Raw genomic sequence first — 16,005 nt, 5'->3', positions numbered from 1 at the left:
GTTGTCTGACTTAACTGTGGGATTTGACCATCACTCTTATAGTGCATTAACCCCAAAGTGCAGTGAGTCACAAAGGTTGCTTGACAGACTTTACTCGCAAGTTAACATACAACTTATGCACTTAAGTTTGGTAACCCAATAGAAAAAAAAATACCAATTAAATTTCCCTGTCAAACTCATTTTGGATATTTAACACATAGCAATTTCATCTACAGCATGTGTGTGTGAGTGTGTGTGTGTGCAGACACGTGAATTTTTTCATTCATACGTGGAATAGCTTAATATATAATAAACAACTGACAAACATTATTTTGGTGTTTTTGTTTATCTGTATGGAAAAAAAATACAGTTTTGAAAACCAGTTTAATATATTAGATGAGAATTTCTGAAGTAGAGCTAAATAAGTTTGAACCCCTTACCCTAGAATGCCCATTATATTACTTGTAAATAAAAGATCTTATTAAAAGGTCATAAAAGGTTAAGTTTTCATAAATCATTATCAAATATATACAAAAAAATAAATATTTCATCACACAAAATTAGTTTTTAAATCTATATATATAATAGCCAAATGTCTACCTGCCATGTTTTTTCTCTCTTGAACAATTAATCATAGTAAAAAAAACATTATGTATTAAAATGGTTCTTTTCAAGAGTACACTGCAGGAAAATTATTAATTTTTTGCAATTCCTCAAATTTTATATCAATATTAACATAGATTCATGAGTTTTTGTATGTGTTGAACAATCAATCTGAGAAAAAACTTATGAAGAACATAAATGTTTCTGTTGTGAGAAAAAATCACAAACAAAATGGGACTTCCTCCATCAATTGATTGAAAGAAATATTTCAAAGGTAGGAGCATGAATGGAAAAAATGCATAAAGAGAGGAACATGCTCGAGTGTATATTTGTTGTTGTTGTTTGGCTTATAAATATTTTCTTTTTATGTCAGTATTATATACATGCATGATTTTAATATACCATGTTGAATAAATTGATTTGACTTAAATATCTCCCCTTTGACACTTCTTGTAGAAATAACAACTGTCAAGAAGTAATCACTTCCATATCAGTCTTTCCTTGTGCACAATAAAACGACATGGCACAGTGTCATCCAGCAGAAAAAGTCCCAGCAGCTACTTAGTAAACCTGAGCATTCTATTGTGCTAGATGAACCCATTGCATTGAAGCCCAAGCATTTGTCAGCCTCTTTTGCATAAAGAGAAATGCCATGCAATTATCCTTATTGAAATAACACATGGAATGATAAAATACAGTTGTAAATGGCCCACTAGACAATCATATTGTATATATGTTATGATCCAAAGCATTGAATTAACTGCACACTTTTTATTTATTCATCACAATTTTATAGGAAATTTACAATTAAATTGTTTCAAGCAGCATCTGCTAGTTTAGCATATGTTTTGTCTGTCACAATTAAATATGTCAGAATAACATGTATGTGCTTCTGTAAGTAAAAATTATAAAAACTAAGAAATAATTGCAGTCTTTAAAAAAAAGAATTAACAAAAAGTAAAGTTGAATAAACTGTTAACCTTAAAAGTGTTTTATCAAACTGAAATGGTTCACTATTTATGCAAGAGACATATTTTATAAAAAAATAACTTATATATAATTATTATGTATAGAAAAGTAAAAGTTACATACATCAAAGGCCACAAGGGAATCACCATACAAAGAAGAATGATGAGGTCTTGTCAACATATCCTCACTTGTTGAAGCTGCAAAGAGTTCTGGTTAATTCTGATATCTTTTTAGTGTATCACAAATATTTCTCCTTATTCACCAAAAGTACAATGCACCATTATATTTTAATCTTAGATACAATTACAATCACCTGTCAGTATTCCAATGTAGTTAAAACCTGAGGTGTTACTTTCTGTTAAATATCTGATCAAAGATCTGCTATTTTATAACATAGTTGCATTATATCCTGCTTTACTGTCACATGGACCAAACATTTTTGCATTGCATTTCTTGTTTTCTGACTGGTGAGCTACCAAATTAATGTATGTTGTAAATGTAATTTTGATGGCTTCAAAGCAGAACTGTTTCAACCTTTGAGAAGAGAGATTCTTTTTTGTAATTTTGTAATCAAGACTTGCTGTGAAATTCCTTGTCTTAACATTTATGTGCCTGCTGATTGTGTATTGCTTCATTCTGTTTTTAATATATCCATTCCACTCATAGTTTATTAAACAGTTATATTTTATTTACACTCTTAATTTAAACACAGTTTAACTCTTTTTCATCTGATTATATTTTCTTTTTATACAAGGCAATAGTCCAACACCATCTCTGCCATTCATTTTTCTGTTTCTGGTTTATTAAAAGTTTTTTGTTGTATTCTGTTTTCAGCATCAATGACTTGTTTCTTTCATTTAACCTGTAACAAATCATTACACTTATTATTTAAAGTACAAAATTCTCAAACTTCTAAGCTTATCAGAGATCACGTAACTGTGAACTTGATTTAACCTTGAAATTACCACACAATTATCTGTCAATAGTGAAAATGCCAAACTAATGTAAGAAGCAACAGTTTTTTTCGCTTGTCCATAAGGATAGGTAAGGGCTTGGACCTATTTGCTTGAATCAAACTTTCACTTGTCCTAGACACTTAGGTAACTTTTAATATTGAGACTTGGTCTATCATGACTTGGTAGCACTGCAAGCTCAACTTACCTAGACTACAGCTAAATTCAATGAGAAGCAAGACTTCATATTTCAGTAAGTTCATTATTTGTAGGTTATATATATATCAGAGTCTTAAATACATATACTAATTAACACAGATGGAATTTAAATTTTAAAAAAAGATTAAGGAGTAATTTATAATTGTTAAGTGAAAAACTTTCTGATCTGTATGTGTTGTTTTATATAATGCTCAACAAATGTTTTAACACTGAATTTGTTGTCTCCACATTTAGTCTCTTCACATAAATTCACACAGTCAACTATACTGACATCATCTCCATAACCTCATATTTAAAATAAGTGTTATTTCTTGAGGGATATGAGACTAGTACTTTCTAAAACATCTCAGTAATAACTAATCATTATAGAATAACCACAAATTATTTTTTCCAACTGCAAAAACAGTTTGCTTGCATCAACAGTGACTTATATCTTAGTGCATTTTAATTTATTAAAATGAAATATCTTTACATATTAGTTATCTAAGATAAAATATTAATGTATAAAATAAATGTACTTAAATCTTCTTTATATGCATTGTAATATTCAAAAAAGAAATTTAATGCAAGTAATTAATTAACATTCAAGTGTACTGTAATATATCTTTGGTTTTGTTTGAAAGGTTTCGAAGTTTAGGATTAATCATCAATAACCTTTACAGAGAATTTAATGCAACTAATTAATTAATTAACATTCAATGTACTGTAATATATCTTTGGTTTTGTTTGAAAGGTTTCTAACTTTAGGATTGATCATCAGTAACCTTTACAGAGAACACACATCTAAACTAAGCATGTGCAACAACAAAACTAATTCTAACATGTTTTGTTTCAACTAATAAAATCAATTACAATGTTCCTTCACAATATAAACACTCAATGATCTAAAACACACTATATTTTACTATCTTCAAAATTGGTTCTTAATTTTTTCATATCTGCTGAGTCACACAAACACAACATCTTTAGATAATAATAATAAAAATTTAAAGCTAAGATTCTGAGACTGTTATATCAAAAATACCAACACTAAAAATCAACTTTCTCCAATTAAATGGCAAAGAAATACTACATCTCACATCAACAATAATCAAAAGTTTGAATAATAATGTGTTAGACATTTTAGCTATCAGTAAAATCAATAAATTGTGTTTGGAACCAATTACCTGATTCACCAGCTGTTCTTTGACATTGTCCATTTTGGAAGGGATAATTGTAACGTCCAATGTCTTGATATCGAAGAATGTCAAACAGCTAATTATTGATAAAGTAATTTTTATAATTTTGTATACCACAAGCTAAAAATATACACTTTATCTAACATGTTAATAATTATAAAATTCCTTATAGTTCTTACTCTGTTTTCATATTTCCTACAAGACATGATGTACATACAATAACTTTGTTATTTTTTCCATAAGAATTGTTAACTTCCCTAATACAAATTGTTACAAAAACATCTGACACATAATATACAAAAGAAAAACTGCAGATACATTGGTAAAATATTTCATACCTTTTCTTTAGTCCATTTAGATGACTCCTTATTTGATGCTTTATCAAAAACTTGGACATTACACAGGGAATTCTGATTAGCTTCTAAATCAAAACTAAGCTTTGCACCTAGATGTTTATTTTTCTGAAGGGAGAGTTTAACCTGAAATCATATTATGAGGCTAAATTAACTTTTAATTATTATTCTATGAAAGTAAACTAAAGTAAAAATTCTACAAAAAAATGAAAAATGATCAAATATATTAAATTATTATTAATATTTCCACAGCACATAGAAACAATTACAACCATTTGCAGAAGCTTAGTAGAGATCTATAAATATAGCAAGTGCAAATAGATATAAAACTTTTATATATGCAAAAAAATTATAATTTTGTTAAATACAAATCTTCATGTTTCAACACGAAAGAAACCAGATAATTTACTTAAAACAGAGTACTTGCATTGTTTTTAAGGCATTCTGTAAAGAAGAATGTAGAGTCAGCTACCATCTCACCATCACCTCTAACAAAGAATACCACTACTCTGCTGATAGGAGTGAGTGATCCATTTATCGCAAGTTCGATTGAAGTATGTGCAATATATGGCAAGGTTGGAATTTTCACAGAAGTATTCTTCATGAAGCTATCACTTAGCATTTCTTGTTCATCCACAATAATGTTTTTTAACATTTTACTATTCTGATTCAACTGTTGAATGTGAAGTTGCTCTACTTTAACAGGTTTCATTGGAATTCCTCTTCTTATCATCTGTTATGTAAAAAAAAAGTCTATACTAAACCAGTAACATGACATTTCTCAAACAATTGATACATCATATAAAATAAATTTATGTACAATAAAATACTCAAAATGGGCTAAAAATAAAACTATATATTGTATCTGAAAATATTTATTTTTCAAATTAATCTTAAAACTCACAAAGTAATGTAAGTAAAGAAAAAAAAATAGTCATCACTCAGATACTTTAGGTCCAAACACGAGTGATGGAGATTATTAGCTTAGGTAATAGTAACCTTTTTCAAAATAGGCACCTGCCAATAATATTTCAATGCTATAATATATACTTACTTCTATATATCAGGTTTTGTATGTATGGATGGGCTGGATTCTTTAAAACAGGTATCTGTGACTTGTTGTTAAAAATTTCAACAATAAATAAACAGCACACAGTCAAATGTATATACAAATGTCCATCTGACTGTTGTTTACTACAGTTGTATCCAGAGCTATAAATAATTGTCTCTTTTCATCAAAGGCTGGTTCAGTTACTTTAGAACACAAATGACAAGATGAATTATTCTTCTCTGCTCTGTTGTTACAATACAATCTGTGATAATTTCACTTTAAAAGTCACCACTATACACTCTTTATGGCTAAATTCACAATTATGCAGTCTAGGGCTACCTCTCTATCTATCTAACTAATTCTGTCTTACTATATATCGAACTAATTCTGTCTTACTATCTATCGAACTAATTCTGTCTTACTATCTATCGAACTAATTCTGTCTTACTATCTATCGAAATAATTCTGTCTTACTATCTATATAACTAATTAGGATAACATTTTCTATGACTGAGGCCTGGAACTTCCTATACACTACAATATATTACAATACAATAATACTCAATTAAAACAAAGAGAAAATGTAGAAGGTTCTAGTAACATGATACAATAATACAATAAGCATCAATCCACAACAACTGAACTACACAATATACGATTTGAAAACAGTTACATTAACAAATCTGAGATAAACAATCACTTCTAAACATAACTAAATTTAACAATCACACTATACTTAAACCATCTAAACAGTCATGTATATCTAACATCATTCCTCCATCAAGTAGCAGAAAATAAAAATTTTTTATCACATATATATCCATGTGAACTTTAGTTTCAAAATATTTTGTTTATTATGTTCTTAACTTCATACTGAGAGCTAAAAATTACACATGTAGTATATTTTCTTCAAAATAGCATGCTCTAAATAAAAAAAAAGATAATCATCATTTCTGGATATTCTTAAACAGAAAAGGTGTAAATTATTTGTTTTTCTTCCAAGATTTCCCTTTCCCCAATCAGAAATCAACGAAAATGGGTTCTGTGCTAACAAATGGAGTACGTGGGGGGGGGGGGGTACATCTTCCTTCGCTATGCCCCTGTCTATAGTATAATAAACTAATATATTTATTCATACAATTTTCACAAGTACTTTAATACAGACCCTTAGTTACAAGTTTTAGATGAACAGCATATTTCCATCCTTGCACTGCACTAATCCTATCCTTAGAGATAGTCACCAAGTTTATAGACTTAGGTCAAAGATCTGTCTGTTTTTCTCACCTGGCTTTCCTGTTGGATGATTCACTAAACTGTTGTTAATGTGTTTTCTGACAACTTGGTTACATGTGTCAGCAACTTTGATTTTCCTTTTCTGTCAATGTTACTTGCCTGATGAAATGTCATTCTGAAAAGTTCTAATGCAGCATAGAATTGTAATATAATTTTAAGCAAAGGAAGTTATTTGTCAGATTTCTTGTCAAGAGCATTTACTGAAGTTGTCAATTCAACTTAACCTTGGCTTTGTCTTTCTCAAGTGAACTTGTATGGTATTTAGTAGTTATATATATATATATATATATATACTAAAGCTGATCTACCAATAACAAAAAGTGTAGTGTCCATAGACGATTATGTGCCACTTATTAGCCACACATTTGCTGCATTGTAAAATACATGTTCTTGATGATGTCCAAAACACTTATATCCATTGTATTTTAGGTCAAAATTTACTTATTTTTATACTCTGCATATATATTCTTAAAAACCTCATTTTTTGTAGTTTTAATTGCTTACCTGTAGGTCTACTACATCTAAGAATACTAAAGACATAGTTGTGCCATGATCAGGATTCAAAACTGTGATTTTCTGTGTCTTTTGTACTATCATAAATCTCAGTTATGAGCTTTTTCTTGCACATAGACATATCATTTTCAAAATGAAAAAGGGCTTGTGATGGAGAAGAATGCAGTTGTTGAAAAACAACTACATTTGGATCAGATGGAATGAACAGTCTGGATGTGAAGGTCTCATAAAAACCAAAGAGCCATAAGGAAGTTTCTCAGCTGCCCAAGCTGCTGATTAGGTACTATTTCCTGACTTCACTTCCAGAGGAGTTAATGGCTGATCTTGGTGGCAATGTGAAGCTCAGCTATCCTGAGACTGAGTGAGAAGGTCTCTTTGGCTGACTGTCACCAGCCAGTGTCTGTAAATCCTCTTTGATAGTTAACTAGGAGGAGACAAGAGATGTCACTAGAGGACAATTCCAATCACAGCTACCTTATCATGAGAAAACTAACCCTTGTGAGGTTGACTGATCACCACAATGACAAATTACTGTTCTAATCAGAAGTGACAGCTATACATTCATATGAATTCTGAAGTCTCCAGGTACCAAAAGGAACCAGTGCTTTTATGAATTTGGCACATTAGCTGATATCTGTTCTCACTAAAGTTGATTTGCATTGTAAATGAACTGAAAATTGTAGCTAAGCACTAATTACTACAATGTGTTTTACTTAGTCCCAGGCAAGATAGTCCACTCATCCTGGATACAGATGCCAGGTGTAGTGCATATATATTCTTAAAATTGCCCCTTTTTCGTATTTCCAAGAATTGTCTGCCTTTTGTCAAAGTCCACTCAGGCTGGTTCAATTACCATAGAACACCCTTTGACAAGACAACTTATTCTCCTTATCTCTTATGAAATTATTAATTTCACTCTAACATATCAACAGTTAGGCCTTTCACTCCCATAATGATTAACTTTGCACATTTCTCTGACTAAATTTATCCTTTCCGTGACTTTACTCTCTTTTGCTATTTTTTTCATCTGCTTGCCAGTATTTGTACATCTATCATTTAGGCCTTCTAGAAATCTCTATATCCTCAATATCAATCGATTGAATGAAACGTTCAATAGCCTCGACATCAATGAATTATAAACATAATGTACGATTCTTACTGAGTTACGTAACTAAACTTGTCATAACTATTGCCTTTAAAATAATTGCTTTTAACTCTCTTGTTATGAAAAAACTAAACAATCATGAGATATTCCCTCAAAAAATAATACTATCTACTCTAAACAGTCTTTTATAAAATTACTTAAATTTGCTGATGATATTAAGGTCTTGGGTGTTGCTGGCTGTGAGGAGGAAGTCGTTGCTTTACACAGGATTTAGATAATTTAGTGAGTTGGGAAAATAAATGACAACTAGGTTCTAATTATAATAGATCTAAGATAATGCATGTGGGTTATCATAATTTGAATTATAAGTATAATTTGGATGGGAATAACTTTGTCAATGTTATGAAAGAAAAGGATCTTGGTGTAGTGGTTGATCAGTCTCTTAAGCCATCCAAGCAGCGTACTGCTGCTAGTGGTAGAGCAAATAGCATTTTAGGTTGTATCTACAGAAGTACTGAATACAAGCCTAAAGAGGCTATAATGTATAGGTTATTGGTTATATCATATTTGGAGTACTTTGTTCAGTTTGTGCTCTTTACCTTAGAGAGGACATTGAATTGTCTGAAAGAGTTCAAAGAAGAACAACCAAGATGATACCTAGGTTGGAAAAGTTGTCATATGAAGATAGGCTAAGATCTCTGAAATTGTTTTTTCTTGAAAAAAAGAAGAGTCAGAGGGGATCTGATTGAGGTATTTAAGATTGTTAAGGGTATTAATAGTGATGAATGTCAGTTACAACTATCAGTGCTAGAAGGCGGAAGTATATGGTTGGCACCACCTGGCTTAACAAGATTTTAGGTTGTATTGAATACAAATCTAAAGAGGCTGTATTGTCATTGTATACGTCATTAATTAAGTCACATTTGGAGTACTCTGCTCAGTCTTGGGCTTCATATCTTAGAAAGGACATTGAAATACTGAAAAGGGTTCAGAGGATAGCTGCTAGGATGATACCTGGAAGGAGATTTGTCATATAAGGATAGGTTAAGATCTTTGAACTTGTTTTCTCTTGAAAAAAAGAAAAGTTAAAGGGCATATGGCTGAGGTATTTAAGATTGTTAAGGGAATTGATAGTGTTGATGTATCATCTTTTTCTTACTTAACAGCAAGAATGGTAGAACTAGGAAACACAAATATAAATTTTGACATGGTAGGAGTCATCTTTAGTTAAGACAGTTTTATTTTTCTAACAGGGTGGTTGGTCTCTGGAATGGGTTGTTTCCAGATGTTGTGGAGGTGGTAAATTTAAGTGAGTTTAAGCTATTGATGACTATATGAATGATAAGGGCTGGCTTTGAGGTTGTTGTTTTTCTATTTAATAGTCTTAGTTTAGTTTAGAAGATGGGGCAGCTTAGATGGACCATTAGGTCCCTTGATGTCCTTAAACATTATGTTATGTTACTTTAAACAATTGTAATCATGTATTTACTTGATAAATATTAATCTTATGTTACATGTTGTCCCATTTATGTATAATAGTGTCTGGTATTGTGTGGACTTAAAGTAATGACTCTATGTACTACCTAAACATTTTACTTGTGTTTAGTCTATTGGAAAACTTTCTTAATTTGACTTTTGATGAATATTACATTACACTGAATTTAAAAACAGACCTACTATAATGAAAATGTACTGAAAAAAACAAAATACAGCTTCAAATTTAACAAATTGGTCAACATCTTAAAATGATTTAAATGACTTTCATGATGAACTGAAGAATAATGAAATTACACCCTACCTGAGCAAACATAGCAGGAGCTTGTTCAATAGTATCTGTTGTGTAAATCACATCAAGCTTAAGTTTATCTTGACATTCTGAAATCCTGTGAATAGGAAGAATCTCCAAAAAGCTGCCACTGGGTGAGTACCATGGTGTCAAGTACAAGGATTCCATAGGTTGATAAAGAACTCTTTTTCCTCTTGAATCAACATTAGGGTACTTGGTAGCCACAGCCTAAAGACCATATTTATTGAAAGTTCCATTATTAAGCTCTCATCAATCCTCTGTATTTTAATAGCAAAATGCCAAAAATTCAAAATGTGAATTACTATTGCTACTACATTTCACAACACATCAATTAGCATGACATTTAAATAACAAGACACCAACTGTAGATGAAATCAGTTGTAGCTATATTTAATTACATATAATTCTGCCTGTAGTTCTACCTAAGTATCATACAATTAAACCTTTAGATTTGTTTTTATATCTCACAATAAACAAAATTGACTAGTATTATAGCAAACATGTTGTAGAGATGTTGACACACTGATAAATCAGCACAGGCATTTCAAAAACCTAAAAATTATAAAATGTCATAGAAGAAATAAAAGCTGATCAATATTTTGGGCAAAATAAATTTATTTATGTACAAAATAAGACAGAATGAAAAAAATATTTGTTCGAATATTCTCTTGTACAATTTTTGTAAACAATTATGGTATCTTTATATTTTTACCAAGTCATCACTGTATCTGTTTGATAATTATTGATGAAATAAATTGTCCTCTATGTTGATTCAGCTTGACAAATGCAAAATACAATTCAAATCAAAAACTGATTCCAACTGAGACTGACAAATTTGACAATAGTAGTTAACCAAAAGTAGAAATTTTCCTTAAACCTAATGCAACTTGAAAAGTTTAAAATGACAAAAAAAAGATTCCTGGAGGTTCATTAAGTGCTTCTTGTTTAACAATACTTGAAAAAGTCTTTGTAGGATTATTAAAAAGGTAGATACTTAGTACTATTCAATATATAAACCTGCTTGGAGAGATTTTTGGTTTGATACTCTTATTGGCGAAATGGAGAATTTTTTTATAGCTAAAGTAAAAAGAAGTTTAAATTTAGAGAAGTTAAAAAAATCCTATCATTTGATAAATTTTAGAGCTTATAACATAAAAAACTTGAAGAGTTAAAATTCAATGTGGTTTAATGCACTTAAAATTACATAAATAAAGCAACAGTTTCTAAAATTCTTTTATAAAAAATGATCATTGTATGAATAAAATCACCAAAAATGATGAAAATAACAAACAGCAGTGTGAATCTGTTTAAACAAATGTGCAAAAAGAATTTCCAAAACATTAGTATTAGCCTAGAAATGCCAAAAACATACATGATATTATCTATATGTTTTATGACTTTAATAAATTACATTTTAGCATCTTTAAATGAAAAAGTTTCACAATTTAATTTAAATTATCTTGAATAACATTTTTAGTAAAAATTTCTGAAGTTCTATGATTTCAAGTTTACAATTACTACAAAACCATGTTTTTAACCACAATTTATTCAAATCTAATTTTGTCAGATTACCTACAAACAACTGGGCTTTTCTGGTTTAATTATGGGAATATGTCAGCTTTCATAAACAAAGAATTTGCTACTTGTTTTTAGAGTAAAATCATATGCATACAACAAAAAAGATTTAATTGAAGAATCTATCTTACCTCTACATAAATCCCTTGAATGAAATTTGGTTGAGCAGGTATAACAAATTCTACTGATCCATCAGCTTCTGAAGTAAAATTCTTGCAGTGTTTAGATGCTGGCATATTGGACTGTTGATAAGCTTCATAACAAATTTCAATAATTTCTCCTGGTGCTGGTTTACCATCAGGCTTGTTTACATTAACCTAGATGTTTGAAAGCATCAGAATTTAAGTCTTTAACCACATCATTATTTTTTTACTGAATTAAATGGAACATGATGTAATTCAAAATTGAAGGAAAACATTTATTCAACTAAATATTAGACATTGAAATATTAAAAAAATGATGAAGCAACAAAATAATATATTGTTATTCTACTCATTCCCCTCAAAACAGATAGAATCATATATTCTGTCTCACCATCAATCAACCTTATGCATTATTTTCAACCAATTTATATTTACTATACTTTATATACTACACAACTATTATTTAACAAATTAACACATATTATCCTTAATATAAGTTATTGACAATACAATGTTAAAGAATAGGTTATGAAATGAAACAGAGAAATTTCAAAATAAAATATTTATAAAATCCCTCACTTTTCCAAAATATGGAAGGCTTAAATGAAAATGAGGTGAGTGCAGATCCACATTTGGAAAAGTCAGCTCAATGGGTACAACAACTAGGTTAATTTCTTCAGTGACACTTTGCATGGCATCTGTAACAGACACAAAAGTTTAGATATTCAACGATAAAATTATTACACATAAAGTTACAACAGTTTTAGTGTTTTCTTCCAGGGTTTAATAATCAATTAAATAATTATTCATCAGAGATATTCTACTAATCAAGAAAAATCCTGTCAAAATTTTCAATGTCAACACTGTCATTCTGTCATTCAAGATTTTAATATGGATGTTAATATATTTGAAACTGTAGTTTCAAACTGGTGAAGAAACATGTAAAATCATGCAGTAATTTGGTATTGGCTGGCTGTTGTCATCAAATTCATCAACATTTCTAAGTAATTACTGTTTTTTTATCATATTTTACTGATATAATTATATTCTTTGCAAGATATTAATAGACACTGTGAATACCAATCATGAAAACTAAAGTAGATGTAGCACAATGTATAGTGTATATTAATAGTCTAGAATATAGTGTATACTACAGCCTATAAGTCGTTTTATTATATACTCTGAAACTTTATAAACCACTCATTTTATTAACAAAATTGACTCTGACTATATACTTACATTTCACTTTTTCTCTTTTTTCTATTCTAATTGAATATTACTCAACTTAGGTTTTCTTCCACTTGTATAAATAAAAGAAATTAATATTCTATGATGTCTTAAGTGTTTAAAAACTAAGCATATTTAAAAGGTTACATACATGTTTGTTTCTCAATAACAGTGGCTTTTAATATGATTGTTTGGAAGAAGTATTTCTCAGTTTTCCATCTCAAAATTTCTTCTTGAATAACTAAATCAAAGCAGCCATTAATCTGTAAAAAAATCACATTTATTATGACAAAAATATTTAAATATAGAAATATATTTTCATTTTCAACTTTTTTATGGAAATTAAATATTCACTCTTGTGTGAAAATTTTGCTCTAATTTCTTAATGAATTAGCACTGTTTAGAGGTTAATTTTTCTTATATAAACTAATTTTCCCTCCCAGTAAATACATAAATATCAAGGACATAAATTATCAACTACATGAAATGAAATGTAGCTATTCGATAAGACTTTCATAAACTTTCTTAAGCAACAGCCTACATTTCAGTAAATATTTACCAACAAGAGACGTACATGACCACCATACTGAATTTTGGAACTTTCAGTGTATATTGGAGATTGTAGTTCCTCAATTCATCATTACCGTATATAATGTAGTACAATAAATTAGTAAATCAGAGTAAACATTCTATGCTTAACATGGGTAAAAATAAGAAAATATAGGCAAGAAACATACAGAAATTAATGAATAGGTTATAAAATCATCAATTTCTATATATTTTTATTTCAGGAAGATGATGTATCACGCTAGTACTCTTTGTTATAAAAAAGCAAATTTTCTAACTTTACAGTCTGACAATGAGCACTAGCTCAAAACTTCATCTTCCAGAAATAAAATATATAAAATCTGAGAATTTTGTAGTACCATAATCATTAATAAAATGTCATCTACCATGTTCTATAAACAATTCTAAAGGAGATAAGAATATAAATTTTATGAACTTCTCATGGAGTAGAAGTTAAGGAAATATGGGTAAAAAAAGACCCAGAGAGATGGTAATAGTTTTCAACTTTGATTTGCATTTTAAAGGAAGGAGATCTAAATCCTATATGGTTAAAGTTCCTAAACTGTTTCACTTCTTACATATTTTTCTATTGAAGATGTCTATGTTAACTAGAAGCATGACACTAGTATGGCTACCCCACTCTCAGACATTAATATTCAATGATATGCAGCAACCCTGACATTCTTATAAAAGTAATTAAAGAAAAAAAAGTTTCATTATTTTACAGAGCCATGGTTATATTAACTCACTGATGAAAAACGATGCCACTAAGACAAGAGGTGTTGGAAATCTCTAATAAAATCAGTAAGTACAAGAAGTCTATTCAAGCAATTGTTGGACTGATAAGGAAATTTATTTTCAGCAGTGTTTCATATAGTCAATACCAAGAAACAATTAAAAATAGACACTAAAAAAAACTAAGAGCCTAAAATCAAATTTTATATGAGGATTTTCAAGTACTATTTGCCCTAATAAAGAATGATCTGTCAGACATTAGTTTTTGGGGTTACTGGGTTTTTGTAAAATTTTTGTGTACAAAATATTTTATGAAATATATTGAAAACAAAAAATGTGAGATTTTGATGTACATTTTCAAAGGTTATTAATACACATCATGCACGCAAATACATACAGGAATATTTGTTTAAAACATTCCTTAAAAAGATAACCTGAATTTTATTTTCAATTAAAAAAAAGGGATTAAACAGCTCAATTGTAGGATTTCTATCCCCTCCACCCCCACCTCTAGAATGAAAAGTCATATGCGTGAGTGCTTCAAACAATAATATCAGAGTATTAAAGAGGGGGGGGAGTGGCTTTATATGTAAAATGTGAGTTACATCCTGTTGAACTGGAGGATATCAAACATAATAGCAAGAAGATTGAATCTATTTGAGTGTCTGTTAATGGATATAAAGGGAAAAAGCTTTTAGTGGGAAATTGTTACAGACCACTAAATGATGCTGATAAAATTAGTGAGAAACTTTACAATGAGATTAAGATTTCAGCTGTTAATGAGATCATAATTATGGGTGATTTTAATTTCAGACATATAGATTGGGAAATGCTAGAGTTAAACCATGAGGGAGAAAGGTTTTTGGAAACTGTTCAAGATGGCTTTCTTTACCAGTTCGTCAAGGAACCTACTAGAAACAATGCTATTTAAGAGTTATTGTTAACTACAAATATAGAAATGATTGAGAGGGTGGAAATTGTGGAACATCCGAGTGCTAGTGATCATTGCTCTATTAGGTTCAATGTTTTGCTGCATATGGAGATAAGGAATAATGATATTTGGGTTACAACTTTCAAAAAAAAAATTTTGAAGGGATGTGACAAAAATTATCTCTTGTGAATTGGGCAGCTGAATTATTTGGAGACACTGATCAGATGTGGAAAATTTTTAAAGATAAATTTTTGAATATTCAAGGTAAACATTCCTTATAGAAAAAAAAGGGTAGCTGCAAATATAAAACTAGGTTGGCTCACAAAGATTATATGAAATAAAATTAAAGAAAAGCATCATAAAATTAAGAAATATAAATTGACTGGTGTGACATGAGTTAGAAATTAAAGAAGACCAAGAAAGTTGGTGAAACAGGAAATGAGAAAAGGTTGTCTGAAAATGTAAAAATTAACACTAAGGATTTCTGTGAATACATTAAGGGGAAACAAAATGTTAGGATAGGGTTAGGACCCTTGAGGGATGATAAAGGAAGGTTTGTATCTAATGATTTTGAGATGGCTGGGTTATTAAATTTTGCCTTTTCTTCAATTTTTACTAACAAAGATTTAAGCAGTATTCCACATCTTGAACAGCTGATAGATGGAAACGAGATCAAACAAGATGACTGCATTAATTCTGAGCTGGTTGATAAAAAATTGGAAGTTTAAAGAATGAGTAGGCTCCTGGGCCAGATAATATTTTCCCAAGGGTTTTGAAGGAGGTTAAAGATTGGATATGTGAGCC

The 16,005-nt window shown here is 29.8% G+C and overlaps 1 protein-coding gene across 1 annotated transcript in view; it reads right to left on the bottom strand.

Moving 5' to 3' along the window:
- The window catches only part of LOC106465425 (ovostatin-like), a 102,649-nt gene that overhangs the window by 63,902 nt on the left and 22,742 nt on the right, over positions 1-16,005 (bottom strand). Inside the window, exons 9-16 of the mRNA XM_022393322.1 lie at positions 13,120-13,231; positions 12,321-12,439; positions 11,730-11,915; positions 10,015-10,230; positions 4,682-4,987; positions 4,240-4,380; positions 3,890-3,977; positions 1,675-1,748 (exon numbers count right to left, since the gene is read on the bottom strand). Of these exons, the coding sequence (XP_022249030.1) occupies positions 1,675-1,748; positions 3,890-3,977; positions 4,240-4,380; positions 4,682-4,987; positions 10,015-10,230; positions 11,730-11,915; positions 12,321-12,439; positions 13,120-13,231 (1,242 nt within the window). The remainder of the gene's footprint in view (positions 1-1,674; positions 1,749-3,889; positions 3,978-4,239; positions 4,381-4,681; positions 4,988-10,014; positions 10,231-11,729; positions 11,916-12,320; positions 12,440-13,119; positions 13,232-16,005) is intronic.

This window comes from Limulus polyphemus, unplaced genomic scaffold (assembly GCF_000517525.1).
Source record: "Limulus polyphemus unplaced genomic scaffold, Limulus_polyphemus-2.1.2 Scaffold1940, whole genome shotgun sequence".
Classification (NCBI taxonomy): Eukaryota; Metazoa; Arthropoda; class Merostomata; order Xiphosura; family Limulidae; genus Limulus; species Limulus polyphemus.
Note: the sequence above shows the minus strand (reverse complement) of the source record. Positions and strands in the feature narration are given on the sequence as shown.